Source organism: Plectropomus leopardus, chromosome 1, assembly GCF_026936395.1.
Source record: "Plectropomus leopardus strain MGB_pleo_1.0 chromosome 1, ASM2693639v1, whole genome shotgun sequence".
NCBI lineage: Eukaryota > Metazoa > Chordata > Actinopteri > Perciformes > Serranidae > Plectropomus > Plectropomus leopardus.
The window spans coordinates 14,771,912-14,799,854 of NC_142176.1; the positions used below are offsets into that span (position 1 = coordinate 14,771,912).

General features: G+C 37.4%; 2 protein-coding genes across 4 annotated transcripts in view; one reads left to right on the top strand and one right to left on the bottom strand.

The window, feature by feature from the left end:
* diaph3 (diaphanous-related formin 3) overlaps positions 1-7,104 on the bottom strand; it is a 217,588-nt gene extending 210,484 nt beyond the window's left edge. The window contains exons 1-2 of the mRNA XM_088076055.1: positions 6,485-7,104; positions 50-82 (exon numbers count right to left, since the gene is read on the bottom strand). Of these exons, the coding sequence (XP_087932181.1) occupies positions 50-82; positions 6,485-6,604 (153 nt within the window). The 5' untranslated portion in view covers positions 6,605-7,104. The remainder of the gene's footprint in view (positions 1-49; positions 83-6,484) is intronic.
* A 4,467-nt stretch (positions 7,105-11,571) lies between these two features.
* Positions 11,572-27,644, top strand: tdrd3 (tudor domain containing 3). 3 transcript variants are annotated; one of them, XM_042492753.2, is made up of 14 exons: positions 11,572-11,769; positions 13,132-13,216; positions 14,766-14,831; positions 16,751-16,911; positions 18,064-18,205; positions 18,640-18,711; positions 21,632-21,781; positions 22,223-22,375; positions 23,035-23,212; positions 23,913-24,038; positions 25,129-26,069; positions 26,481-26,606; positions 26,798-26,937; positions 27,419-27,644. In XM_042492753.2, exons 1-13 carry the CDS (start codon positions 11,732-11,734, stop codon positions 26,912-26,914), a joined length of 2,355 nt encoding a protein of 784 aa, XP_042348687.1. In that variant the 5' UTR covers positions 11,572-11,731; the 3' UTR covers positions 26,915-26,937; positions 27,419-27,644. The 3 variants fall into 3 exon arrangements, with proteins under 3 accessions (XP_042348687.1, XP_087932185.1, XP_042348695.1); XM_088076059.1 differs by having other exon boundaries at positions 26,798-27,644; XM_042492761.2 differs by lacking the exon at positions 27,419-27,644 and having other exon boundaries at positions 26,764-26,901.
* Positions 27,645-27,943: the final 299 nt, after the last annotated feature.

Sequence of the window (27,943 nt, forward strand, 5' to 3'; positions counted from 1 at the left end):
AGATTGACAACCAAGAGAAGAGAAAGCAGAGCAATTTCCAAAATCTTACCACATCATCAGTGATGTTTTTAAAGGGTAAGTGCTACACGTGGGGAACAGAAAAAAACAAATGTTATAATAAAAAAGATTTTTTTAACCCTACAGCAGCCTAGAACACATCAGTGTGATATTACTTTTAAACAGATATCACTGAATGTTCAAATTGTGAAAAGTATCGGTTCTTTATATTCTACGTAAGAGATATCACAAGTTAAATCTGTAGTGTTCATTTCTTTCAAGAGTATGCCAAAAACACACCACATAGAGGCTAAGTGAGGCATTTTTCTGCAGCCAGTGGGCTTGTTCATATGTTTTAGGTCAACATGACAAAGGAGTCACAGGACTGTTTACTGACTGTCTGCCAGTATTCTCTGGTGGCAAGTCGCTGCTAAAAGTTGAACTATATCCAACTTTTAGATTGGCCATAGACTGTATATAAAACGGACGATTGACAGCTCCCCAAAATTAAAGCCAAGACATCTCCATCGCCCCCTGGTAGCTGGCTGGCCTCCATATTAGCAAATGGGACATGGGCCAAATTAAAAACTCAAATTACAAGTCAAATTCATTTTCATGTTTTTGGTGATAACTAGTTAATTGTGCTAAGTAAAGGGGGTTTGACATCATTATTGACAGATCTATGTGCCAGTCAGTGTGCTTGAAATCAATGACACTGCTCACAATGGGTCAGAATTCACTACTAGTGCAAGATGACAGGGGCCACATCAGGAATACTTTGGCTTCATTTTTGTCCAGTGGGAGGAAGCAGAGAGGTGTTATCCATTTCTATATGGAGTCAATGTTTAGGACGTTATTCTCCACAGAATCAAACGCAGCAGCTCACAGCAGGCCACACTTTCCACTGCTTGGTGTGTTTTGGTGTTAGGAGAGAAAGATACAGTGAAACTGGAAGGATAAGTGAAACAGTGAAATGTTGCTGTTTTTTGTCTCTAATTTGCCACACTCATCTTGAAATTCAAAATGAGACAGATGCTTGCCCTGTTTATCTAAATAGAGTTAAATAGGACTGATATTTGGGAACTGTACTGGTTATGTCATTAACGTAACTTTACCAGTGATACTTTAGATTGACATGTATACTTGAAGCTGTGATGTTAATGTTTGCTACAGCTGACAAGGCTTTGACCCACAGGTTTTAATAGAACCAATGTATGCCAGCTAAATGAAGCCCTAACTACCACATTCCCCTGGAGCCTAAACTATCATCACCGAGCACGATGGGTGGGTGCCAAACTTTCCACAAAAAAGAAAATCCTTTTGGGGCACCCAGCAGTGCACTTAAGCAGATTATTAAATATAAGTTGAAATGTCTAAACCCAAGTGACGTGTTAGTCAACATCAACGCCACTAGTCATTTAAACAAAAATTGCTGCCTAAAAAGTGCTTCTCTAACAAGCCCTGTCTGCAAATTATAAAAGATCCACTTGTGCAGTGGAAGAGGAGATTGGCAGTTGGCCTGTTGTTATCTGTGCGTACCAGCTACCTCAGTGCCTGCCAAGCAAGTTTCGTCTGCTGCTTTTTCTGCTCGAGTAGATTTTTTGTTTGTTTGTTTGTTTGTTTTTCTGTAGACTTCTTGGGTAAGCTGCCATATGTATTTCGAACAGGAGTAACAGAATCAAGAAACGCCAAAGGAATCATTCTAATAAGGAATAGGAAGTCACTACATAACAGAAAACACCGCATTTTAAAATGTTCTCATGATGGAAAAACAGACAAAGAAAGGTTACGTCTCCTTCAATGTTATCTCCAATGTTGTTATTGACTATTTCTCCAAGGGGAACAATCCCATACATAAACCTGATTTCTGACAAAATACATAAAATAAATCAAGTTCATATGTCTGTCTCACACGGACTGCTTATACATGCAATGTCAATATGTCTCTATATATACTCATATCACACACCGACGGGTCCAGAAGATGTAAAAACTTGTTTTTAAAACATCTTAATCAATAAAATTCTGACATAAATAATTATTTTCATAAGCATAACAGCAGAGCATACACAATCTCAGAGAAATAAATCAATGCACACCAGTGGTTTTTTTGGGGGTTTTTTAAGCGTCAATTCATCAATGAACCATCCTTCTAATGAGTGCTTCAAAAATAACATCTGACATTCTGGTTCAAAATGTACAAAAACAGAAACAGACTGAAAGACATGAGAGAATATTAATAAAATGACCCACAACAATGAAATTGAAATTATGTGAAATTATTTTGTATCAGTTTTACAATTCGTCAACCTAACTGGACACAATTTATCCTCATGTGCCCACAGCTTAAAACTGTGCTAGAGTTAACATTAGGGCAAAACTAACCAAGATAAACTCCTGCAATTAGACTTATATTCTAAATACTAGAAAATGTTAGAAGAAAATAACTAAGATACCATGAAGTAAATTACCACTGTGTGAAAACTAAGCATTATAGGGAATTGCTGAACTCTGACATCTTTTTCAATTAACTGAGACAACCACTTGTAGAGAAAATGGTCATTTATAAAACACTGCTCATGCAATCCACAACCGCAAAGACAAGTAAACACAGAAAGGGAAAGTTTCATGGTGAGCAGTGCAAACATTAAAGAACCCAAAACTAAAGCAAAAAAACAGCATCCAGACATCAGATATTAAAAACTTCATTCTTTGGACCCTTTAACTGCTCATTCTTTATTTTTGTTATTCAATTTTATTTTGAGCTTTTGAACTTTTTACAAGCCCACAATGGCTGCAAATTCTCATGTCAAGGCAAAATCGACTACTAATAAGGAATGAATGGTGCTGCATGATCTTAGTTACTGGCATTAAAAAATAAACCTCTAAAGCTAAGTCAAAATTTTATCAAAATTCCTAGGCCTATCCCTAAAGCTTGTGTATCAATATTTAAAGCATCGGAGGGACTTAGAGTTCTCTTTTTTAAATGGCACAGTAAAAGGTTTAAGTTTGGTGGAACAGTTAAATGAAGTGTCTCAATTATGCTAAATCCATTTCCAGTTACTTATTTAAGCACCCAAATTCAGTAATATTGCCCATTAACATTGAAAAAATTCTCCAAAAATTAGTGATATAGAAAAAAGATACCAGACATCCATTACATTAATGGGATCATGAAATCTTTTCAGATCACAAAGTGACAACCGATTTTATTTATTTATTTTTTGACATTGAACGGTCCTCCTCCTCCTTTTTTTCCACCTTGTACTCAAGTGGGCCAACAACAGCATCTCAGACAACATTAACACATTGAATCAACATGTGTTCTGTTCCATTTTATCTTCAATTTTATGATGCCCTCTTTGAAAATAGTCACTGCACATAAAGCGGCCTTAGTGGCAAATCTACTTTCCACAAAGTACAGTAAATATTGTGGTACTGCAGTGCCACCTATTGAGATGAAAGATAATACAGTTAGTGCTCATAATTGCATTAAAATTTAAAGTGTTTTCATGTTATTTGATATAATAATATTTTAAAATAATAAATGTTGTTAGAAAGACCAATCTGATGAGAAGGACTAAAAGGTGTAAAGCTGTACATTCAGATACATGTATGTATTCTTTTAGTGAGAATAAGTAACAAGATTTTCTTTGGCTGTGTATTTCTGACAGAAAGCATCATGAAAATATTAAAGGCTCTCTGGTAGGCAACATGGTCTCAGTATACTGCTTTTGTTTAGTATATCAGAAGAACCAAAACAATAACTATCCCCTTAGTCTGTCTGAGTGAAAATGTGTAGTTCAGCTCTTGTAAGGATCCTTTGCTATTCACTCTTGTTGAAAATGGTGAAAAAGTGCTGCAGAGAGTAAGTCAACCAAACATTAAGTAATCTCAGTATGTTTTCAAGTTGTACTTCTTTTTTTATGAAGTACCACACAAAGTCTAAAGTGTGTGCTACATGTAGTATCTTAGCATGAATTACTTTTTGAATAGGTCAGAATTCTGATAAAATATTAATGGCTCTGGCTCCATTTACTAGATTTTTTCCTGACATTTCTACTACATTACTCAATATTCATCAACAGATGGGAGTTTGCTCAGTTGTCCTGGAGATAGCTCTATTTCATCATCGAGAGATAAGTGGTCTCGGTCATATATTAGATGTTATGAAAAAGGAAGGTGACAATATGCAAATAAGCCTCTATTCACATCAAACACTATGCTTGAACAGAGACAAGTGCTGTGTCCATCACTATCCACTAAATAGTCAACTATGTAGTGAGTAGGAAGTAGTGAATGAGGGAACAATTTTGGACACAGCCAGGGATCTCCCTGCATTACTAAGGTCACATGATGATAACTTACACTTTTTGTTCAGCAAAATAATCTTCACAAATGAGCACCACTTTCAGGATTTTTGAAGCCCAACTTTAATCGCTAGATGTAAAAATCTATTGTAAGGCTACAAATGAACTACACTACAGTCATAAGTTCAAGGAAAATTTTAATAAAAAATGAACTTATAAAAAAAGCTCCCTGAGGTTTTACAAAGTAAAAGTTCCTCCCATGCTGACATTTTCTTTGCATGTATTGCAGACTGCCTTCCCTGGTGTTGCTTGAGAGTAATACGCAAACTTTTTTATTAATCAGTTTTATCTGTGATCATTTCAGTAACACACTGATAACAGATCATCAGCAAAATGCCAAATATTGGCCCCAATTATCGTCGAGGCTGATAATCTTTCGACGCTAATTAAGGGGGTTCTCTATTGCAACAAAAAATCCTATAAAGAGGTTTTGTGCATTTATTCTCAATCTGTCAAAAGATATTCACTTATCATACGTTACACAAGTTTTGTGCCAGGGTTGCCAATCTGCATTCCAGTAAGTGACCAAGACATCATCAGACACTGCCATTGGCTATAGCACCTTTTTAGTCAGGGGAAAGGAGTAGCAAATGCCATCACAATACCACAGGGTACAAAGTGATTCCCTCATATTACTAAACTTGTCTGATCATCAGTTTAAAACCAGAGTCTTTACTTTTTATGTTATACAATGTATATACAGTCTGCATTACCACCCTTTACACAGACACAGTGCAGGTTAAATGTTTATTGTAAGTCAATCTGAATTGTTTAACACTCATTAAACAACCTGACTTTGCAACCCTTCTTTCAACCAGCACTGAACACTAATCTCAGTGAGTGAACAGGTGTTTCTATAAATGTTAGACATGTAGCCATCAGCTCATCAGTAGGAGTGGATAATAACAAGCTGGACTGAAAAATCATTCCTGCGCAGACCTTTACAATTGTAGACTATAATCTATGAACAGCAGCAACAGGGAATAAACTCATGTTAGCACTCTCACAAGAATGGGGTCAAATGCAGGTTGAGCGTGCATTAAGTAGATCTGTGTCAAATGCAAGTCTCCTGTCTGAAGCAAGGATGTGTGTGTGTGTGTGTGTGTGTGTGTGTGTGTGTGTGTGTGTGTGTGTGTGTTGTTAATCGTTAAGAAGCCTGACTGCTTTGAAAATGATACCCCTAAATAAGAACCTTGCTGATGCTTTTTTTTGTCCAAATATCACACCTCCCAATATATATATATTTCCCAGAAGACTATGACAAACATTTACCAGGCAGAAAAAAAATGTTTGGGTGTTTGTAATAATAGTAGGAAGGACATGGATTAGTGTTAGAGCTAAACCCTGTGCTAATTTTAACCTCTTGATTTTCTACATGCAAAGTTGAACAAACCAGGTCCAAATAGAAAACTCTTAAATTCAAAGACTGTATTTTGTATGAGCTGTCATAGATTCTTTAAATGCATTCTCTCTGCAAAGGACACAAACATGCAAAATAAGTACATTGCACTGAAATAACATGCCTTCATTCCTGCTCTAGCTGTGTTTCGCCTACATGAGGTATGATCTGAATAGCCAGTTTAAACACATACAGGAAATATATTACATTAATGCATTATCACATAGTTTCCTATACACTGTAAAACACTGTAAAAGTTAATTTTACTGTAAAAAAACAAAAAAAAACAAACAAACTAGGAAATCCATTGCCTTGAAAAATGTAAGTAAATATAACTATTAATCTTAATTTGTGTAAAAAGTAGCTCAAACAATCAATATTGAGCTTTGGACATATCTTGTATGCACCCAGATTAGTACTGTAAATCTCTTATGTCTGACCAAGAGAGCTCAAGACATGCTTACTCTATATGGGAAAAAAGTTTCTGCAGCCACTTTTTCATTGTTGGTTTTGCACTCTCCTGAGTATGTTGGTTCTACGGATGTCAGAGGGACAGAAGAGATAACGCAGAAAATAACAGGTAGTGAGAGGGCATATTTAGAAACATGTAATGACCCCTCACCCATCCACAGCCACTGTGTGAATGCAAGGTAACACTTAAGTTTACAGCACACAGCTTAAATCAAACAAACATTTCAATAAAGTCATCTATACTTACAAACTTTGGTTTGCGGTCTCCTTCATCGTAACATGTGTTGTGGTTGGAGGATCCCTTCTTCTTTTGGGGTTTACTGTCTCGTCCAGTCGTGGATTCAAACCGCTGACTGTAACTGTCCATATCGTTGACCTAACGCTACGACTTTTACATAAGCTAATAGCTAACTACTAAAGACCTTGTCACGTTAATGTATAAAGTTTTCACACACCCTTAAATGGTGAAGGACGGCACAAGCGGAATTGTCCACATTAACATTCGTGTCTGAAATTATCCGGACACCTAACGGTTGTTAACGCACAGGTGAACATTTGCCAAATTTTCAAATGTCCATGTATTTCCAGGTCTTCACTCCCAGCAGTCCGTTTAGCTAACGAGCTAGCAGGTTTGCTAAACTACCATTCACTGGTGGCTTTACTTAGCGCTAATCCAATTTATGGACTGTCACGTATACTACCTTAACGCTTTAGTCTCCGCAAACAGGAGGGAAGCTGCAAATTCCGGTTTTCTCCGTTGACGAATATTTTTCGATCATTAATCGAGAGCTATATAATCATAAACGCAGTAGATAAACGTTGGCTGGATACATTAATGTGGCAGATTTTTTGACAGACCCGCGCAATGAGGATGTCAGCTGTGCATGTTTAATCCGACCAATAGTATCCACGGAGCTGGTACAGCCCCCTCTGTTTACAGTTAAAGAGGCATTTGATTGGCCGTCTTAAGCTGTCAATCAAATTGGAGTGTTCGTTTTAGCAACCTGGATCTCCCGTAAGGGCGATGGTTTTGTAGCCTGGGTTTTTTTTGTAGCAGAAATGTTTACTCTTTGTCTGTAGTCACTCCTGTTATGCTTTATAGAAATTGAAGTTTTATCCACGGTAAAAGTTCATTTTTATTATTAAATTAACTTTATTGTTGTTGCTAGTTTTAATGATTTACATTAACTCACAGGGGCATATATATTTACTCTACTTAGGTAAGTCTAAATTCTTGCTTGTGTTGTACGTCGCTTTGGATAAAAGCGTCTGCTAAATGAAATTGTAGAATTGTAGAATTGTATACTTTAAGTTCAATTATGAGGTACTTGTACTTTACTTGAGTATTTTCTTTTCATGCCAATTTATACTTTTACTCGACTGCAATTCAAGGGAAATAATGCACTTTTAATTTATTGCATGTATCTAACAGTTTTTGTTTCTTGTTACTCTTAAACTAAGATTTTTTACATTAAAAAGAATAAATGTTGTTAATAATCGGATTACCAAGAAAAATATACAGAAGTGCAGCTTAAATGATAAATTGATTAATCAATTGACCAACTGACAGAAAAGTAATTGGCAACTAATTTGATGACAATTTAAGTCACTTTTATTTTTATTTATTTATATTTTAAGTTTTTTGAGGTTTTTTCTACCTCGGGTACTTTTACATTTAATACTAAAAGTTCATGTTCCTGATTATTCGTTGTACTTAGCCTACTTTCTTCCTTTTACTTTAACTTAGGTAACATTCTGAATGCAGGATATTATTATATTAACTTGTTACTACTATTAATTTAAAGATTTATATTAAACCACAGGGCACTTATTCATGAATTATACTTGCTTTTACTTTAACTTAAGTAACATTTTGATTGCAGGTTATTATTAGGCTATATTAGCTTATATTAAGCTTAACTTAAATTATTGTATTGTTTTGTTTTCTTTCTTAAACTTTAGTAACATCTTTAATTCAGGACTTTGACATGGAAAAGAGATTATTTTCAATGTATTTTTAGTAGTTGGTTTGATGAAAAGCATGTACCTAAAAAGAGGAGTGTGCACTTTTCCGCTTTTGTTTATTGTCCAACAGCTAGATTTTTGTTATCTGGATATGCACACTTTTGTGAACTTTTTAACATGTTCTGAGTAACCTATGTTTACTTAAATACAGGAACTGCATACATCTTCTGCCACTGTCAACCATTCAAGCTACTTAAATACTTACTTCACAGTACAGTAGCCTAATAATTATGCAGAGTCTGTTGTAGATAGTTACAACAAAACACAAAGGCATCCAACAACACAGCAGAATAATGCAGAATTTTAAAGGCCAACCCATACCTATAAAAATAAAAATAAATAGTTAGTGGATGTGGAAACTTCATTGGAGTGTTGCATGGAGACAAAATCTACATTTCCGCCAAAGCTTCATCGGTTTTATGTGAGTCTTGAGAGGCCTGCTATTATGCATGGTTGATAAGTTTAAAATTGAATGACTACTGTCTTGAAATTGCACAGCAGATCATAATTGACGGGAAATAATACCTATGTATGAGCCACTTTGTTACATTAGTATCAGTCATTTTGATATAGTCTACAGAGAATTTTTTTGTACATTTCAGAAAATGCTTTGTCCTCCTCCCCATACCCTGTCTCTTTTCCAGGATCCGACAACATCTCATAAAGGCATTCATGTGAAGCTTGAGGTGGAACACAAGTTGATGCTGCCTCTTTTTTTTTTTTTTTTTAATCAGGCTGTTGTACTGAAAATGCTTCACGCTGTTGGATTTCAGCTTTGCTTGGCCATTTAAAAGTAAGCCTTAAGCTACAGGAAAAATCCCAAATACCTTGTCTGATGCAAACAGCAATGAGGTGATGTGATGCAACAAACAGAAACTTTTGTGAGACCCTTCCCGTGTTCTACTCCAAAAAAAAAGATCTGCTCTCTCAAGACATACAGTATCAGAGAGAGTTCTTCAGTGTATGAGCCAACCAGTATGGAGCATTTGTGCTCTCACACTAACAATGACATATTAAATGTGTAGAATATTGACAGTGAACCATACGATGCTCGTGAAAGCTTTTTACTCCTCTACAGCCATTAAGAAGTTATGCTTAATCATGTAGAACTTTCTTCTTGAAGACAAGGTTTAACCTCATGATGGTAATAGGATAAAAAGCCACAAGTAGAATGAACTTTTCCACTATTTTTGCACTTTCAGACAGCTGGGAGCATGCCAATCCTTCTTAAAACCTCACTGAAGCCAAACCATAATTAGACATGTGTGTAGCCCACTGACAGTTACAACTTAAACAACAGTTGGTTGTAAGTTTGATTGACAGTTTTTTCAAAGAACATATCTTTGCCACTAGCAAAAACAAGAAGCTTACAATATATACTTAGAAAACAGGTCACGAAATTTCAGCTGTCTGTTACCTCATGTAATTTGTTCAGCTGTTATATTTCAAGCATAAATCTTTAACAAGGGGAGCAGCTATTCAGTATAATTATGCTTCCACTATTACCATGTCAGCCAGCAAAAATGCAAAAGACTGGGACATATTCTCACTCATTGGAATGGTGACATACATAGATTTGTATATGCATGGTTTGTCGGCTGAAAAGAGACTTGACGCGCACATTTTCATTAAAAGATGATGGTTTGTTTCAGGTTTTTTTAAAGCAAAACTTGAAGTCAGATGTCACTGTTGAATGAAACCTTAAGCTATGAAATCAAATTTGACTTCCTTTGAATTCAGCCTCTTGAAATCTTGTTATCTTTAAAGACCTTTATTCCTTGACTCCCTGAAAGGCTGTCTGCATGGCTGCCAGCAGTGTGTTAATGCTCTTTATCTGGCCAAACACAAGTCTTGTGGCATTGTGCCTTGCTAATCCTCTCAGACAATGAGAGATCTAGCCTTCCACAAACAGGGATACACAATCAAAAATGCCAGAGGCCAAATAATAAAAATTAAATTTCTCTTGTACTGATAATTACATTGATATCCATTATTTAAACAGTCTGCACAGAAAATCATTCTAAGTGAGCTAAAATGTCTTTTGCAATTGAATTATGTTTGCCTTATTGGCATGAGCATTTCAATGCAACTTAGCATAAATGAATATAAAAGGTTAAATTCAGAAAAATAAAGTAAACATTGAGCGTCAAGGATATTCAGAAATGTTTTCTCGTAGACAGTATTGTTTTTAAGGTCACTCAGATCATAGACAGAGTTAAAATGATTCCTTTCATACTGTTTTTGAAGAATTTACTTTGACAGTGATGTTTTATGTTTTTTATATTTTTTGGTCTTTACTTGTCCTTAATTTATCCTTTCCCAGACTCAAGTTACGCAACAATGCATGACACAATGTTGAATGCTGCCTGCTTTGTATAGAAAAACTTAACTTTAAGACAAGAGGATCAGTGGGACATTGAAGGGCTCTGACTCAAGGAAGTGCTACCCTCACAATTAAGCTTTATTACTGGACTGGTACATCACTTTGCTGGGGCTTCTTGAAGTCTTGTGAAACCTGTAGTGGGAGAGTATGCACTGTTTTAAGTCTTTAGTTAACATACACTGCCATCTTGTGGTTACAACTAAAGCTGTATCAAGCCTGGCATGTCAAGTAGTCAATGGGATGTGTATGCTCCTGTGTATCTAAGGGTTGTTACTGATGTTGAGTGTTGCATGTGGGGCCTTTGTGACTGCTCCTTTTGAGCACCCACTTGTACTTTTTTAACGGTCCACAAACTACTAAATGTGTGGCCTTAACTAAGACTTTGAAGCGAACTATTGCTGTTTACTCTACTCGCACTTATGCTCTTATTTATGACTTTTTGATGTGCTTTCTTTTTGGTTGTTTTTTAACCTGTTTTTTAAACTAATGTTTTTATATTGTAGCACTTTGGGTTTTGTTTCAAATGTAAAATGCATTATAAATAAAACCTATAATTATTACTATTATTAAGGCTTGTGATTGGCTTGCCTTAGTTGAGCCCATAGACTGTATATAAAGACTATTGTTATTATTAGATCGTTATATACAGTCTGTGGTTGAGTTTAACAACTAGGAATAAACTCAGAGGAAATTGGGATTTATAATATGCAGCCTAGACTATATATAACCTTATAGAGATAAAATTGTATTTTTTGAGGATAGTTAACAAACTCATGGAGTCATGCGTTTAAATAATAACAGGAAAAAAAGCTTGTCCTATACTGCTGGATGCGAGACCGCCTGTCCCACTGAAACGCATTTCAAACATGGAGGGTAAAAGGCTATTTTGACCCTCTCGGCACTCCATACTTGTAGAACGCGTGACGCACGTTACGTAGAGTCGTTCAATATCTCAATATTCACATTAGCGAGCGCTATCGTTGTTAGGAGGATAACATGTATTACAGAAACAGATAGTCGTTTTTCAGACCTGCTCATTTTAACGCTATTTTTGTCGTTATTTACACACCTACCATTTGGACGAAAATGACCGATTTGACAGAACCCCTGACCAAAGAGGGCTGGTAGGTAGCACGGTGGCTAACGTCACTGAGCCTATTAATTGACAGTGGTTCCAGACTGGTGTTGTTTTACTAATCATTAATATATTAGTTCTATATTTACGTTTAAGTTGTACGAGAATGTTTCCAAAAGACATACGAATATTTCAGGTTATGTTATATCGAGGCAACGTTATTATTCTGCATAAAGCGAGACTAAAAGGCTAACTAAGAGCTAGCGTGATAAATAACGTTAGCTAGCTAAAGCTAACACGCCTAGCATTACATTATCATAACGCAAACTGTTGACGCTACAGTTTTTGTTAACCGATAAGCCGTGAAAATGGTACATGCAGTGGTGGACAAAGAGCATTTGCCTCAGTTAAATCCAAAATACTTTACTTGTGTTCTAAAGTCAACTTTTCAGCAGCATGCATTACTGTGTAATGTACATACTACTGTTGAATTAAGCCCACATTTGTCTGTAAAAGTCAAACATTTATCGTTACCCCTTACAGTTTTGTAGTTTAGCTGTCGAGTTGCTTAGTTGGTTCCTACTGTAGTGTATACTTGTATATATATTGTAATATTATTTAACAATGTTAGTAACGTGACATTACAACACAAAACAATTACAATACAGATGCACCTTGTAAATTTAGAGATTTGATAAGATGCTTCCGATGTTGTCATGTTTTAGCAAATGATACAATCTGACCTAAAATGCTGAGGACTTTCCTCTCGCCTTTAAACAAGTAAATGAAACTCACATTTTCCCTGGAAGGTTCCCTTCACTCTATTGAACAAATTTCATTAGAGTGAATAAATTATTTTACCTCCTTGCCTGGTTATAACAACTGAGCCTCCTTTTTTTGCTTATCTGTTTTTTTATTTTTAATTTTTTTGTTTTTTTTGTTTTTCCATTTTCCCCCATTTTTTGCTTTATTTGTCATTTTCATCTAAGTATTTATTCATTAATTTCTCGTGTGTAAGGTATTGGTAATTTTGGTGTTATTAAGTTATTGTTGCCATTAATGTGATTGCTGTTCTTGACTGTATTTTTGTGACAAGGGGGTTTGAGGGTAAAGAGAGAAAACACGGGGAAAGAATAGAAGAATGCTGGGGTGCTGTGTGATTTATATGCTTTGCATTGTTCTTCCAATAAAAAAAAAAAACATTAGAAAAAAAACAAGTCATAGGAGCCACATAATTCAGTAATAAATTTTAGATATTTTTTTTCTTATTGTTAAAATGTTGTCTTTAGCAGATTTATTGTGATCTGGTTGTTGTGAGTTGGTGGTATGCTCTCTAAGGGGATGCTTACACCTACTTTCAACCCCTGCTGAGTTCATCATCTTCTCTCGTCACCTTTCTGTCATCTTACAGGTACCTCAGTGATGAAGGCATAGCAGAACTGAAAGGATCGACTGAGAAAATAACATACAGTGACATTATCCGTATTGCACTTGATGTAAGTTTTAATCATGCCAGTATTACACATACATTAACAATTTAAAGGTCTAGTGTTCAGAATTTAGTGTCATACAGCCATGAGGTGTCAAAACAGAAACTTCTTCGAAGTGACAAGTATGTTGAAGAACTATGGTGGTGACATGAAAATGGCAAATCCTAATGGTCCTCTCGATAACCAGTGTCTGATTTGTTCATTCTGGACTACTGTACATGAACAAGGTGGACTACAGGATTGAAAATACAGATAATATTATTTTAAGGTGGTTATAAACAAATAAAAACAGTAATGAATACTGTTTATATATCTGTCTATAAACTGGATGTTTCTCTTTTCTGTGAATGCACTATATTTGATATATCAACTAGTTTAAGTAAGTAGAAAAGCATGTTATGGAATCTATTGCTAAATATGTGTGACCCACTACTGTGTGACCCAGCATCTGCTCTTTCTATTCAGTTGCCCCAGCTCTAAAGATTATCTTGTATCTTCACATCAGCCTATTTCCTTTATCCTCTTTGATCAGCCAGTTAAATCCAGACCATTGCCTACCTCCTAATTTATCAGAAATTAACTTGTAGCCAAAAATTTTATTAATTATTGCAAAAGGGGGCATCATTTGATGCAGTCATTATGATAAGCTGAAATAATAATGATTTTAAAATACAACAAGGTGTATATTGATAGACAATACATAAACACAAAAGTGATAATAAGTAGAAGAAACACAAACAGTCTTAGAACTGGAAAGATTTTCTGTTACAGACAGTGAGACTGCGTACCTGACCTGCAGTAGCAGACAACTCCAGAACACACAGTGGTTGAATTCACTGCAAAAGCCCTGACCTTTAAGTTTTGGCCAAGAGGGCTGCCAAAAGATCTTAGACTCCACTTTGACTTATAACTGCATACCGGGTTGAACCAACATGAAGCAACTTTGAGTTGGAGCTTGCAGAGCAGTGAAATCTTTAAACTAGTTCAAAGATTAATTTAGAACAGCAACTGCTTTACTATCAAAACAGTGATAGTGGTATTAGTACTCAAAGTGCCAAAAACAAATTTGAATACTCAATAGCAATGTCCCTTTCCAGAAATCATGACCTGGTTACCTAAAATTATCCACAGACTGTGTTGTTTGCTTCCTTCTGTGCGGTGATTTGGTTGGCGGGTGTAGTTTGGCAGAGAGAAAATAGTGACAACATAAAGCTACTTACAACAAGGTCTGTGGATTATCTGGAGTAACTGGATCATGATTCTGGAAAAAAATGCTGTTGACTTTTTCAAATGTAATCTTTTAGCACTTTGAGCATCACAAGCCAAGTGCCATCTAGTTCCATTATATTTGAGAGAAGACAAACATCTCTATGGCTGATATCTCCAGCACTCACCAAACTCACACTAAAACAATCTAGATTGATGCACTAGGGCTAAGAGAAAAAAATGCATATTTCTGATTTAAGGATGAACTGTCTCAATTTGGCAAACTCTCTTGCATTATTTAATTTTATTGTGATTGGCGCATTATTTGTCATATCTTTCTATCTCGCAGAGTGACCTCAGGCCTATTGGGAGAAAAATTCTACCATCTGATATCAACAGTGGACGAACTGAAAAGGTGAGTGATACAGAAATTCTTATACGGCCATTTCAGAGCTACATGTATGAAAATTAGTGGTAAACAAGTAGTGTTTTTTTGGGTGGATTTCAGCCAAGTGGAAGAGGCACAGAAAATGTTTACATTGGTAACACCTGCGATCAATCATCTGATCCACATGTTGCTGCTGTGTAATGCATTTATTCCTGGACCTGCAAAGCTCCAGAACCCAGAAAGCCTTTGAGTTATTCAGGTGATATTCTCGAATATCCCGATTTTTTTGTGCCACCTCTTTTTTTTCTGTATACAGAAAAATTTAAATATTCCTGAATATGTGTTTTAAACATACAGTACTTCAGTACTATATTTGTAGAGTGCTGACACAGTTTAATACATGTGTCATAAGAGTTGTGTAGTGTGGGCATAGCAAGTACACAAACGAGAGAGAGAGAGAGAGAGAGGGTGGCTGTGCTGGGAGCAGACAGCTGGTGGCGATTGCAGCAGAGGAGAAATTAGCAGTAAAGCTGTCAAGTGGTGGTAAGTGCACAGCGTAGGTTTCAGTTTGCCCACGAAGGAATGCTGCAGCTCACCAAAGTGAGCATCAACTTCGGCCCTGGAGGCAAAACAAAGTCTCCCCTGTGCTGTCCATGATCTCTGAGTGTTGAGTAGGAAAGTTATAAAGTTATAAGTTGGTCAAAGGGAAAACAGATCAAGATACATCTTGCGCAGGCCGTGGGCATGTTCTTAATTGTCATGGGAAGTGACCTATATCAGGTCTGTTTAACAAAGTAACACTGATTACACAGTAACACTTTAGATTAGTAATTCAGAACAACAGATTGCTAAATATAACATGTTTAGGGCATAGAGTTGAATTTATTAAATTAAAGCAATACAGCAATTGTTTGTTTCAAACATGTCTTTAACCATGTCATATGACACACTACTTCAGTACAGTTTGACAACAGATATTTGCATGACCATTACAGATAATTGCAGATTAATATTTAATATACTGGCCTTCACATTATAGTCACTACAAATGAATATCCCTGTAAAAATGTGGCCACAATTGAGCACATTACAATACCATACATGGTCCAGACATATACTAAGTTTCCACCTTGTTTTGTTGCAGCTGAAGTTAGTGCAGGCTTTAGTTCTTAGCTGAAATACTGTTCTCATGAGTGCCACTAGATGGAGCTAACACACAATACAAACATGAATCAAAGAGCTGCTTCCTCACCTGTGAAGAGCTGAGCAACTGTGAAGAAAAAACAGTTCCAAATGTTGTCAGAGGATTAAAACATGTAATTCTATGTGAGCTCAACCCATGTTCCCTTCAGGCTCAGAACAAGATGCACATGTCACTCTGGTCATCCACTTTGCCTTCGACAGTGTGTATGTCTAACAGAGAGAATGCCATCTGAGCATCTATGAACACATTACACTACATACAGATTGGAGTATAGCTTATAGATTGCATTTATGAATGTTACATGTTTATTTTCACATAACTATTGTAAAGAAAACTGCTCAGTGGCCTTTGAATTCACTTTTTCTTTAAAATTTTAATTTTTGATCTTTTCGAAAAATGTTGAGGCTCCATGAATTTTGTATTAGAGTTATTGGTAAGGTTATTTTGAATAATTTTGTTAATTTGTTATCATTTTGAAGCTATTGTCTTACTGATGACACAAGCTTTGATCAAGTGATAAGCAGTCAAAGATAAGCCATTGAGCATTTAGGATGAATAAGTGAACCTGTGCTAGAAGAGGTATGCTAAATGGAGTTCTTTTTGTTATGCCTTAGAAATATTTTGCTGTAACCACTGATGAATAGCTATATTTTACTCACATTTTGTTGTTTCAGTCCTCCCCAGATGCTGCTGATTTGCCTTTTAAGCAGTATTTTTTTTGTTGTCTCTTGCACACGGCCAGTTGGAAGGTCCATGTGTTCTTCAGGTGCAGAAGGTGAGAAATGTCTCAGCTCCCAAAGACCATGAGGAGTCCCAGGGCGCGCCGCGAATGTTGCGCCTACAAATGACAGATGGGCATACCACCTGTGTTGGATTGGAGTTTAAACACCTGTCCAAGATCAGGTAACCATTAACAGTTTATTGTACTTAGGAATATGTTAGTATACTGTAATTGCCTGCAAAGTTGGTTTAACATTTTAAAACCGATTAGAAATAACATAAGTTGTCTTGTTTAAAAAATAGATTATTGTAAAAATGTATTTCTAGTAGCTACATAGATGCAAAGCAGGCTGTCATTTAGCCAGTTTCTCATGCATTCAAAGCAAATGTGTGAGATTCTGCATTCACCCTCTTTCTTCACCTCCTTGTCAACACTTTCACCCCACCACATGCCTCAATTTTCCCCTATATATCTACAATTTTCCAAGTGGTGGTAGCTATCTAACAATTCCCAGCCTTAATTACATCTCCATCCCAGCAACCGTGGCCTTGGCGACTGCTGCCATGGTGACTAGCCAGTCTGTACAGGTGGAGTGACCAGAATGTGGGCCTTGACTTCCTGATGGGAAGAGAGGAGAGAACAGAACAAATCCCTCTTTATGAGCGGCACACACACACTGGCTGCCAACAGCGGTGGTTAGTGTTTCTTATGAAAGTGTCCGCTTTAGTGTGCGTGCGGCCATAAGTGAGTGGCAAAGAAGGATGAGACGGATTACAGGACTGTTCAGTGTGTGAGACAGCGATATAGAGAGATGACAATTAAGCATTGAGTAGCAACATTGATTAGAGAGTGTATAGTGTGTGTATATGTGCTTGTATGTGATTGAATGGTGGATAGAAAGAGCCTCACTTCTGCATTGGCTGCTATCATGAGAACAGCATCTATCCCAGAGGTTTGGAGTGAAATCCCTAATTGTTGCTTTGGCATCCGGCATCAGTAGCTGGAAATCCCTCTAAGTCCCTGTGCTTTCTTAATGAGAGAGGCAGAGGCCTTATCAGGCCTGATGAGATAGAGGGGCTTTTAATTTACCATGAGGATGGGTGAGCAGCTGGGATTATTAATAGTCTCTCCTAGCCTCGCCACCCATCCCCTGGCACGGCTCCATGTCATTTATAAAGTGGTATGGGTAAGGCAGTGGGGTGTGGGGCCTGGTATATGCAGTTATAATATCTTAAACCCATGACTGTGTATTACATTTAACAGTTGGTTAGGCAATTTTTATATGAAGCATCCTTTCATGCATATGTTTTTATTGTTTTTTGTTTGTTTTTCAGTCTTAATACCCCCCCTGGAACAAAGGTAAAGCTCCTTGGTACAGTCCAGGTTAAAAATGGTCTTTTGCTGCTAGATGACTCAAAAATCGCTGTCCTTGGGGGAGAGGTTGATCACATGGTGGAGAAATGGGAGCTACAAAGGGTGAGTTGATGTTTGTAATGTTGGCAAGGCCGTAGGTTTTGTTTTTGAGGAGGACACATAAGAAACAGGGTTTGGTGAACAGGAGATTTTGAGCATTAAAAAACGTAATTTCCTGCATTCTGGTGAATGTTAATGCACCAATATATACCTTTTCTGTCCCAGTTTTGGTGTAAATGTCCTTAATTTTGTCAAAGTAAAAAGTTCTCTACTACTTTCAAGTTTTCATTGGGGGAGAAAAAATGCACACATGCTAGATATTGAGTGGCACATGCCTCCTGAATAACCCCCAAAGTCTACACCAGTGAAATCTGGCATTCACATGTTGGTCATCATTTTAAATCTGCATTAAAGGCCACCAATGTCATTATTCATGCCAAGATTGTATTTTTTTCTAAGTTTTCAAGAATGATATCCGTTTACTATTCAACCTACAGAGTCTGGCCAAACACAGCAGGAGTAACATTGGAGCAGAAGGGGGACCTCCTCCCTTTGTGCCATTTGGTCAGGTAAGGGTAATATTAATGACGACAGTGCACTTTTTAAAATAAAGTCACCAAGTGTTTCTCTGATGTAAACACCAGACAAAAAACCACAAAAATAATACAATCAGAAAAATGGTAATGAGGTTTCAGCAGACTTATTGAAAGTCAGAGATGCTGTTGAATAACAATAACCTCACGAATGTATTTGAGGGGCAAGACACAGGCCTGGCTGCAGGGGTGGGCCTTGATGTCCCTTTTCTTGGCATTGTTCTCTTTCATCTTTTTTAACTAATTGTGAGTCTTCATGAATCTTTAAAATGCATCACTGAATTTTAATTCTGCTTTGTTGTCTTGCCACGCAAATAATGCCAACAGATCAAAAACAGTTTTATATATGTGATGTAAGTGTTGCATTTGTACAATATTAAAATTAAGTGCTGTGATAAATGTTAGAGAAAGTGAGAAGAAATAAACAGGCATCTGAAGTGCTTCGTTAGAAATAAATAATACACTCCAACTATACAGTTCCGTCACATTGTCAAACAACTGGTATTTGTTCACAGTTTCAGATTTGAAAGAATTAACTATGCTCAATTCCCAGTGCCCTCACAAGCTATTGAACCACCTTGAATTTTTCTACATTTTCTGGTTTTGCACATTACCACATCATTTCTCATTTTAAAAACTACTGAGCCAGAGTCAAGTCTCCCTTGGCAAGGATCACAGCTTCAGAGTGGGATACATCCGTATCAGCTTGACACTTTGGATTTTGGGATTTTCACCCACTCTTCACTCCAGATTTGTTCAAGCTTTGTAAAGATGGATGAGGAGCATTTGGGTATTATCATTCGACATTCTCTAGCTTTTCAGTGTACATGTCTTTCTAATGCTGGGTCACTCCAGGACTTGATTGGATGTCTGCTTAGGGTTGTTAATATTTAAATAATATCCTATTCGAAGGTAAATAGCACTCAGAGGATTCTCTTGTGATCTGTGCTTGCATTTTCCTCGTTTTTGTGTTTCACTGGACATTTTTTCCCCTTAAGAATTTAATTTAGATTACATCTCATCAGATAATTGAATTTGCTTTATGCTTTGAGTCCATGTAATTTTTACCAATGCAGTGTTTGGCACACTTCAGAGCACTTCAGAACAGGTAGCAAGTTTTCGTGATTATATTTACATCAGTTATCGCTTAACCTTAATGATATCTTGGCATGCAGATAGGTTTGGTTTGATCTGCCTTGCCCCTCCAGAATAAGCTTTTCCTGTGCCAGTGCCTTGGTAAGGCTGGCTTATCTTCAGAACTCACAGACCTTTGGAAACTGTTTTCTACCAAATACTAAACTGTCCACCGCAAGGTCTGTGAATCATCCAAAATAAAAGGGATATTGTCTTTGAAAAATAAAAAAAGAAATTTTAAGAAATTTTCAAAGCTTCTCCCTCTATTAATTGGATCAGGGGCAGAAATCTCAATGGTGGTGATCTTAAAACCTGAGCAAATACAATCCACACTATCTGCACAGCAAGGTACCATCAGGAGTAATTAGGATAATGGGCCTTATATTAATCAGGCAAGAGCAACAACAGGTGCAGACTGGTAGGGCTGTGAGGCCAAGCACATCTGCTAATTTGGCACATATAGGCGCAGCAGTGCAAAAGGTAAACTTTAACAGAATTGCCAATCACAGTGACGCATGATGACAACAGCTCAACAAATAAAGGAACGGCTTCTCATGGTAGTCATATTATTGTCTGAATGGTGCAAAGTCACACAATGACACAAATCAGATGCTTTGTTGAAGCCTTCTATGACCATACCAGTCCAATGTTATTTTAGTCCTAATTCAACTGTAGCTCATGTTTGCACCGCAGTGCATTTCATGGATAAAACATGATCTCTGAAGAAAATAAATGTTAAAGTTGGAAAGCAGGCTGTGATGCACTGGATTAATGAGCTTTGGTAATCCAGCCTCTCGCGTAAAAGGCAGAATACCGAATAATAACGGACTCGTCTGGTGTGTGCAGAGGTGTGTGCTGTTATTTTGTAACAGCTTTGTGTCATCTGCATGTGATTTAATGAAGGTAAACACCGAGAATGGTTGTGCGTTTTGGCACTTCTCAAAGCAGAGGCTGCAAATTCATCAACATAACTGTCCTGCTGCCTTCAGGTGGCCGTGGAGATTTACCGCCCGTAAATCAGTCCGTCTGCTCTATCCTCATTAAATGTAAAGTTTTGATGCCGATTTAAAAGCATCTACAGGCTGAAGAGTGTTAAATTTGTGATTTAGACTGAACCACACCATTGTGAGTACAAAGTCGAAAACCCAAATTCCACCAATATACCAAGAACTTTCGCTGGTTGTTGCACCACCACAATATAGGGCCTTTTTTGTTGCAATATGGGTGAACTAACCTCAACTCCTGATAGATTTAATATGCAGTCGCTAATAACTCAATAAGTTTTCCACTTTTGCAGTACACTGGTGCCAGTCCTTTTTTATTACTCTTGCTGCTTATCAGTTCATCAGTGTAGCTACCTACTTCTCTTCCATTTTTTTCAATTAAGTCACCTCTGGCTTAATAATTGTGCTGCCTATCACTTACAATGGTGAACCTACTAAGCAAAGGTCATTGCTCCAGTCAGTCGCACAATTCTGAGTAATTACCCCCTATAGTCGTGAAAGAGCTGCAGGCAGTGTACAGTTTCCATCTCATTCATTCCAAGTCACTGTTAATAATATAATACAGTTCACAGTTTAGTTTCAAAGCATTAACTGAGCTAGTTGCTACAACAAAATCTTAGTGTATAACTTAAACAGTGCAGGTGACTTCATTATAGTTTTAATATTGTTCCACAAAATGTGTAAATTGTCTAGTGCATGAATTAACAATGCATGATTGAGGAGGATCTTTTCTTACTCTCTCTTTTTGCTGTCTGTAGAAGTGTGCGAGGAAGGATGATGTAGACAGCAGAGAACTGGACCAGAGGAAGACCCTCCAGTCTCAAAACGTTGCTAAAAGCACTGACGAGAATGATGAGTTTGAAAAGCAGCGAACAGCAGCTATTGCTGAAGTGGCCAAGACCAAAGAGGTTTGGAAACACTTATCATGGTCTTTACTTCTTTTTATTGAACTGGTTGTATTAACTATGGGTTGCTTATTTTTTTTATGAAGCTACTACAGCATTCCGTAACTCACATTTATAAGCTTTGTCTAACAATGTATAGAGTCTATCTGTCTCTTATACTATAATTGTCTTTGACAACAAATTGTAATGATTTCCTGCGTCAAAGCACTGGACATCAGGAAAACTTCCTTCTCCACATTCACTGAATTTTTAAGTTTCTCTTACTGATTGCAGTTTTTGCACAAACTATATTTAGTTTGGCCTCCATTTAACAAAATGTCCCCCTTATTGACGTTTATCTTAACCTGGATTGCTTTTGACATTCGAGTAACTCCTCAAATTAAAAATGTATTGTTTTGTACAACCCTGCAGCTCTATTGATTTCCACATACTTTTTCTTCTTAGGGTCCGCGTACGTTTGGTGGTGGAGGAAATGCAGGAGGTAATTTATCCACTACTGCTTCGTCCTTCCGGAGCCGAGACTCATACCAGCAGAGGAGACGAGAAGACCGGGTCGAAAGAACTGAAAGCAGACAAGACGGGAACTACCGAGAGCTGGTGAGAAGACAAACTTGGTCCAAAACAAGTCTGTTTGATAAAGTTAGTTATGAAATTCACCTGTGTTGAAATGACTTTACCTCACATTACTGAAGCCTCCATTCATTGTAACAAAGCAATTTACAGGCTGGAACTTGCTCTGTGTTTCTCTCTGGTTTCTTTCGTCCGGATTGAAGTCTTATTTCATGGGTCATAGACTGGGTAAGGCATTGATTATGATATTGTGGAAATCTAAATGAATTGGAGGCTTGGCTGGTTTTCCAATCAAATGGCAGTCCATTTGTCTGGCTTTGTGCTGTGACCTGCCAGTTTGTAGGCAGAACTCAGCCAGCTTTGGGATGAACATATAAATAGGATGGAACAGGATATTACAGGGTTTGGCTTGGGAACGTGTTAATGATGGATTGTAACTGGACTGCACACTAATCCAACCTAAACAAAAGTCAAAGTGATACCCTCGTCTGGCTCTGTTAAAAAGGGATACTCTTTGTGTTTCTTTCTCCCTGTCATTTCAATCCAAGTCTTTACACCTTACATCTGTGTTTTATAGTACCAAACAACCATTATCCATCCACATGTACGTTTAACACCTTCTCCATACGATCATCTCTTCCCTTTATGCTCTTTCTCTTATTATGTTTTTATGCCACTTTGTGTAGGTCGACGAACGTGCCCTGAGAGACATCATGGAAATGGGCTTTAACAGGGAGGCTGCTCGGCAGGCTCTAATGGATAATAACAACAACCTTGAAGTGGCACTAAACAGCTTACTTACTGGATCTTCTGGTAGCAGACCTGGCCCTGTGGTAGCTGAATCAAACAAGCCCCCACCTAGAGGTTTGTACACACACAACTGCTGTCCACTGTGGCTTAAGAAAATCCCTCAATAGCCTGAAGCACTTGGGGACCTTGAGGTCGAGTAAGTGATGTGGAGGTCCTTTTAAAATGCAGCGGGAATTACCCCCAGCCTAGTTAAAGGTCAACATTGGCGTTTTTTTTTCTTGTTTCAGTCTGTTTACCACAAATAGCACTCACACTTTACTGCCAACTATTTTCCCAAGCACACCACAAGGTTTCAGATGGATATTCTACCTTACCTGCAGTAATTGTTTTGTATTTGTTTCACTACTTAAAACCAGCTTGCAGCAACTTTAAACTTATTCTTTAATAATACCATGTGATACAACAACTGTGAGCAGGCTCTGTTTTTGTTGTTGCTGCATAGATTGATCCCCTGAGTCAGCTACAGAACATTAACCTTTCCAAATTCATGTCATTTTTAAGGAGTGTATATGTGTTCCTGTATTGTTACTTCAATGGGTTTCAGGTTTAACACACACACACACACACACACACACACACACACACACACACACACACGCACACACTTGCACACACTCAGACACACTGCGCCTCGTCGCAAATACTGTAGATGTAGAAATCCAGGGAAAGAGGGTATGCAAATTCAAACATCCACTTAAAATGATCCAACTGTTCTTAAATGGGTCAACATACTCTATTTTTGTGTTTTTCTCAGCCAGAGGAAGAGGAAGAGGCAGGTCCAGAAATGAAGATGAGGAGGAGGGAGCAGGAGGAAGGCCATCTGGACCAAGCACTCTTTTTGACTTTCTTGAATCCAAGATGGGAGTTTTCTCCATTGATGGTGGGTGAATTGGGCTGGATTTCATTTTAAACTGCCTCAGTACCTCTCTTAATCCATAAGCGTCATACTTTAACTTTTTACTTTATTTAAGTTAGGAAGAAAAAATCACATTTAATGATTTTAAATGTCGGTGAATTTGTATACTTTTTCAAGCCAGTTCTTTGGTAAGAATGCACTAATTAATAACAGTACGCCAACATGGACAGAGTCACGATTGGATTTAGACAGATGGCTATCTGGCTATCAGCAGCTGAGGGGAATTATGTCATGTTCGCTGCTGGTGTGGAAGACCAATGCTGAGCTGTAGTTGAAAGCGAGCATGAGCAAACCTTTAATATGCTATGTATTTGTGTAACCTTTTGAAACCTGAGCAATCTGGCTTGATTTCTTTCAAAAACAAGACAAGAGGCCGACAAGTTACTTTACAAGAAAATAGCAAGAAAATTGATAAAAAGTTAAATGAAAAATAAACAAAAAGGAAGTAAAAAAACAAAATGAACAAGAAAATGACCTCAACTATGTGCTAAAAAATTAAAAAATTAAATAATTTGATTTTTTATTTTTTAGATAGCATAGTTAAAAAATATCATTAAAAGAACTATTATAAATATAGTTTGTGGGACATATTCCCCTATTTTTTTGATAATCTATAATAACAATCCCCCATGGGTAATTTTCAGGTCATTTCCTTGTCACCTTTTACTTATTTTTTTTGCAGTTTGCGGGACATGTCCTGCCAAGTTGCTCAAAATTGTTTCCCTGTTCTTTAAAGAAATCAAACCAGTTTTCTTAGGTTTGAGGTTTAAATGCTATTAAAAAGCATCTGAATGTAACACAAGAAAACTGATGTCGATCCTGGTGTTAAAGGGTTAATTGTGTGGCCAAGGATGACTTGGTTTGACAATTGCAGTAATGGTACTTAGGTCATTTATCTAGTGCTGTTCCCTTCATGTTTTAGGGTATTTTTATTCAACCTTCATTGATTAACAGTATGTTGCACATGATTCTGTGGTCGTTTTAAATTCTTGTGTTATGTAAACCACTACTGGTTTACTATAGCTTTTGATCATATTGCTCTTTTTTTTCTCAGAGCCAAAGAGTCAGGCACCTCAGAGACACCATGAGAATAGAGTGAATTTCTCCAACTCAGACTATTACTCCAAAGACACTTCTCAGAACAAGTTCTCCTCACATAATGACCACAGGCAACAACGGAATGACAGACCACCTCGCTTCCACAAGGACTTTGATTTTCCCAAACCCGGCCAGGAGCCTCTCTCTAACTGTACAACCTCCCAAACATCAGCTCAAGCCCAGCAGTGGAAGAGCCAGGAGAGATGGTCACGAGGCACATCAGACAGATTGCCAAGTGACAAGAGAGAGATGAGAGATGAGCAGATTTTCCCTCCATCCTTCCCGACTACTTTCACACATTCAAAAGAGCCTCAGCAGCAGATGGAGTTTAGTGGATCGTACCACCAACGGTCCAGAAATGGAGATGGTGGTGGGAGCATGGCTGGACCGTCTAACAGGAGAGGGGTAAGAGACAGTGTTCCTAAACTGACCGATTCTGGAGGAAGTGAACCAAATGGAAGAGGAAATAGTAAACGTACAGACAGAACTGAAGAACCCACAAACAGCAGGAGGAAGGGGAAACCTGACCGGCCAAACTCAGACCACTTTGATCGACAAAGGGATGGTGGGCCACCAAACTTTAACGTCAGGGGAGGAAGTGCATCCCAAGAAGTGGGGTTATCACGGGATATTCAAATCACGACGGGGGATCCTTCTCATTTCCAAAACGGAGATATGGAACACAAAAGAACTGGGCCGATCAAGCCGACAAACTCATCGTGTCCCCCCAACAGGGAGCCGCCCCCCAAGAAAAACACTTCTAATAACTCTGGGCCTAAAAGACGGTCAGGACAAGGCAGAGGTCAAGGCCCTCGTGGACCAGAGAAAAGTCACTTTATGGAGCACACTTGGAAACCTGGAGACCAGTGCCTGGCTCTGTACTGGGAAGACAGCAAGGTATGTCATCACTGGATTGGTAACATAACTGATAATGAAAACCAATTATAAACATACAAAGATGAGCTCATAATGTGACATGTAAACTGTCTACAGTAACAAATGAGACGATTGAGACTCAAAGGTGTGACCTTACAGTTAGCAAATAAATCTGTGACAATTTACTGAGATGTTTATTTGTTCATCTGAAAGCAGGTTTGACAGTTAACATGTTAAAAAATCATTATTGTTACTGAGACTCGTTTTCCGTCACTCACAGTGTTGACGGTGTTTTAGATTTGTTTCTCAAGTCATAATTAATTGACATCAGGTTATCTTGTCTTGATATTTGGAAATGTTTGCATTAAAATAATTAGATTTCAATTTGTTTCTGTGGTGTGTGTGTGTGCGGGTGTGTGTGCACTCGTGAAGTTCTACCATGCCAGAATAGATGCTGTGCATCCATCAGGCTCCACGGCTGTGGTTGTATTTAGTGACTATGGAAACTGCGAAGAGGTCCTGCTGCATAACATCAAACCTGTTTCTGCTGATGTTTTGGTAAGAAGAGAAAAACAGTTTAATAATAGTATTAACCAGCAAATTCTGCTCACAATGACAAATGGTAAATACTAAGTGGAAGCAACTAATTAAACTGAATTTAATTGGCTTGAGGGAAGGTGAAATATGAATGACATCTTAATCTGATTACCCACAGTAACATCACAACCATATCAAATGTCCAATGGCAGGAGGAAGATGACGGTTACTACGACAATTCACTAGAGTTTCGCCGTGGGGGAGATGGACAGCCTCGACGCACGAGACCCACACAGCAGTATTACCAGCCACCCAGGGCACGAGATTGATTTGTCTGCATTTACACTGGCAGGTAAATGAGTATGACATAGTTTGGGATTTTTTTTTTCAGTAATAAAAATCAAACATCATTGTGTGTACAATGTGTAAACAATGTTCCTATTTTTATATGGAAAAGTTGCATACATAACATTGGTTTCATCATGGTGGAAGTCTTGAATTAAAATGTGAAAGTACTGACTGTCATTTGTAGGACATGTTTTAACCTGGTCTGTGACATAATTACCTGCATATAACTGTAACAGAAACTGTTGCCAACCACAGCTAAAAAAAAGTTTAGGAAATGTTTTATTAAGAAACTGATTTTATACAAGTGTATAATTTCAACCTTCACTGCTTCTGCTGCTAAAAATACAAATGTGTGCAAAAAAAAGAAGATTTCAGTGTCTGCAGCAGTTGTGATCTTATAAGATCTTCTAAGTTTTGTAAATGAGTTTAATACTTTTCTTTTTTTTCACCCATCTGTGTGCGTGTCCTACATTCTCCCACGACAGAGATTATGTCACTTTCTGCAACAATCCAGAGTGCTTCCTGAATTTTTAAGTGTCCACATCATCAGGACATACAGAACTTTTCAAAGGGCTTGGACATAATGCAAAAATAAAATGAAAAACTTACATGAGCACCTGTTGATTTTGTTCAGGGCATATTAATGTGTATGTTATGAAGATTTGTTAAATGGATGCATTAAAATAAACAATTATTATAGTATGTAGCGGATTTGTTGTTTTAATGTGTTTTATTTTTGATTATCACATTCGAATGCTGAATAAACAAATCCAGAGCAGATGTAGAAACCTCTCAGGGTCTTTGGTTTTATTTTTAATCTCATGATAGTAGTCATGATGATTAGTTAATTTTAGTTTATCACTACATTAGAGTTCTTGACTCACAGCTTTCCTCTGTCATTTCTCCTCAGGTAGATTAGTATAGGCACTATTCGTCTATAGCGAGCAGCTCAAGCTCATTTGTCATGTTCTGTGAAGCAAATCCAGAGGGTAAGACAATCTCTTCCCACT

What these genes read in the sequence shown, in the direction of transcription:
- tdrd3 (XM_088076059.1), top strand. Translation starts at nt 11,732, where the DNA reads ATGACCGATTTGACAGAACCCCTGACCAAAGAGGGCTG. An exon ending in TTATCCGTATTGCACTTGAT is followed by an intron (nt 13,217 to 14,765) that starts GTAAGTTTTAAT and finishes TCTATCTCGCAG; the next exon opens with AGTGACCTCAGGCCTATTGG. An exon ending in ACAGTGGACGAACTGAAAAG is followed by an intron (nt 14,832 to 16,750) that starts GTGAGTGATACA and finishes GCACACGGCCAG; the next exon opens with TTGGAAGGTCCATGTGTTCT.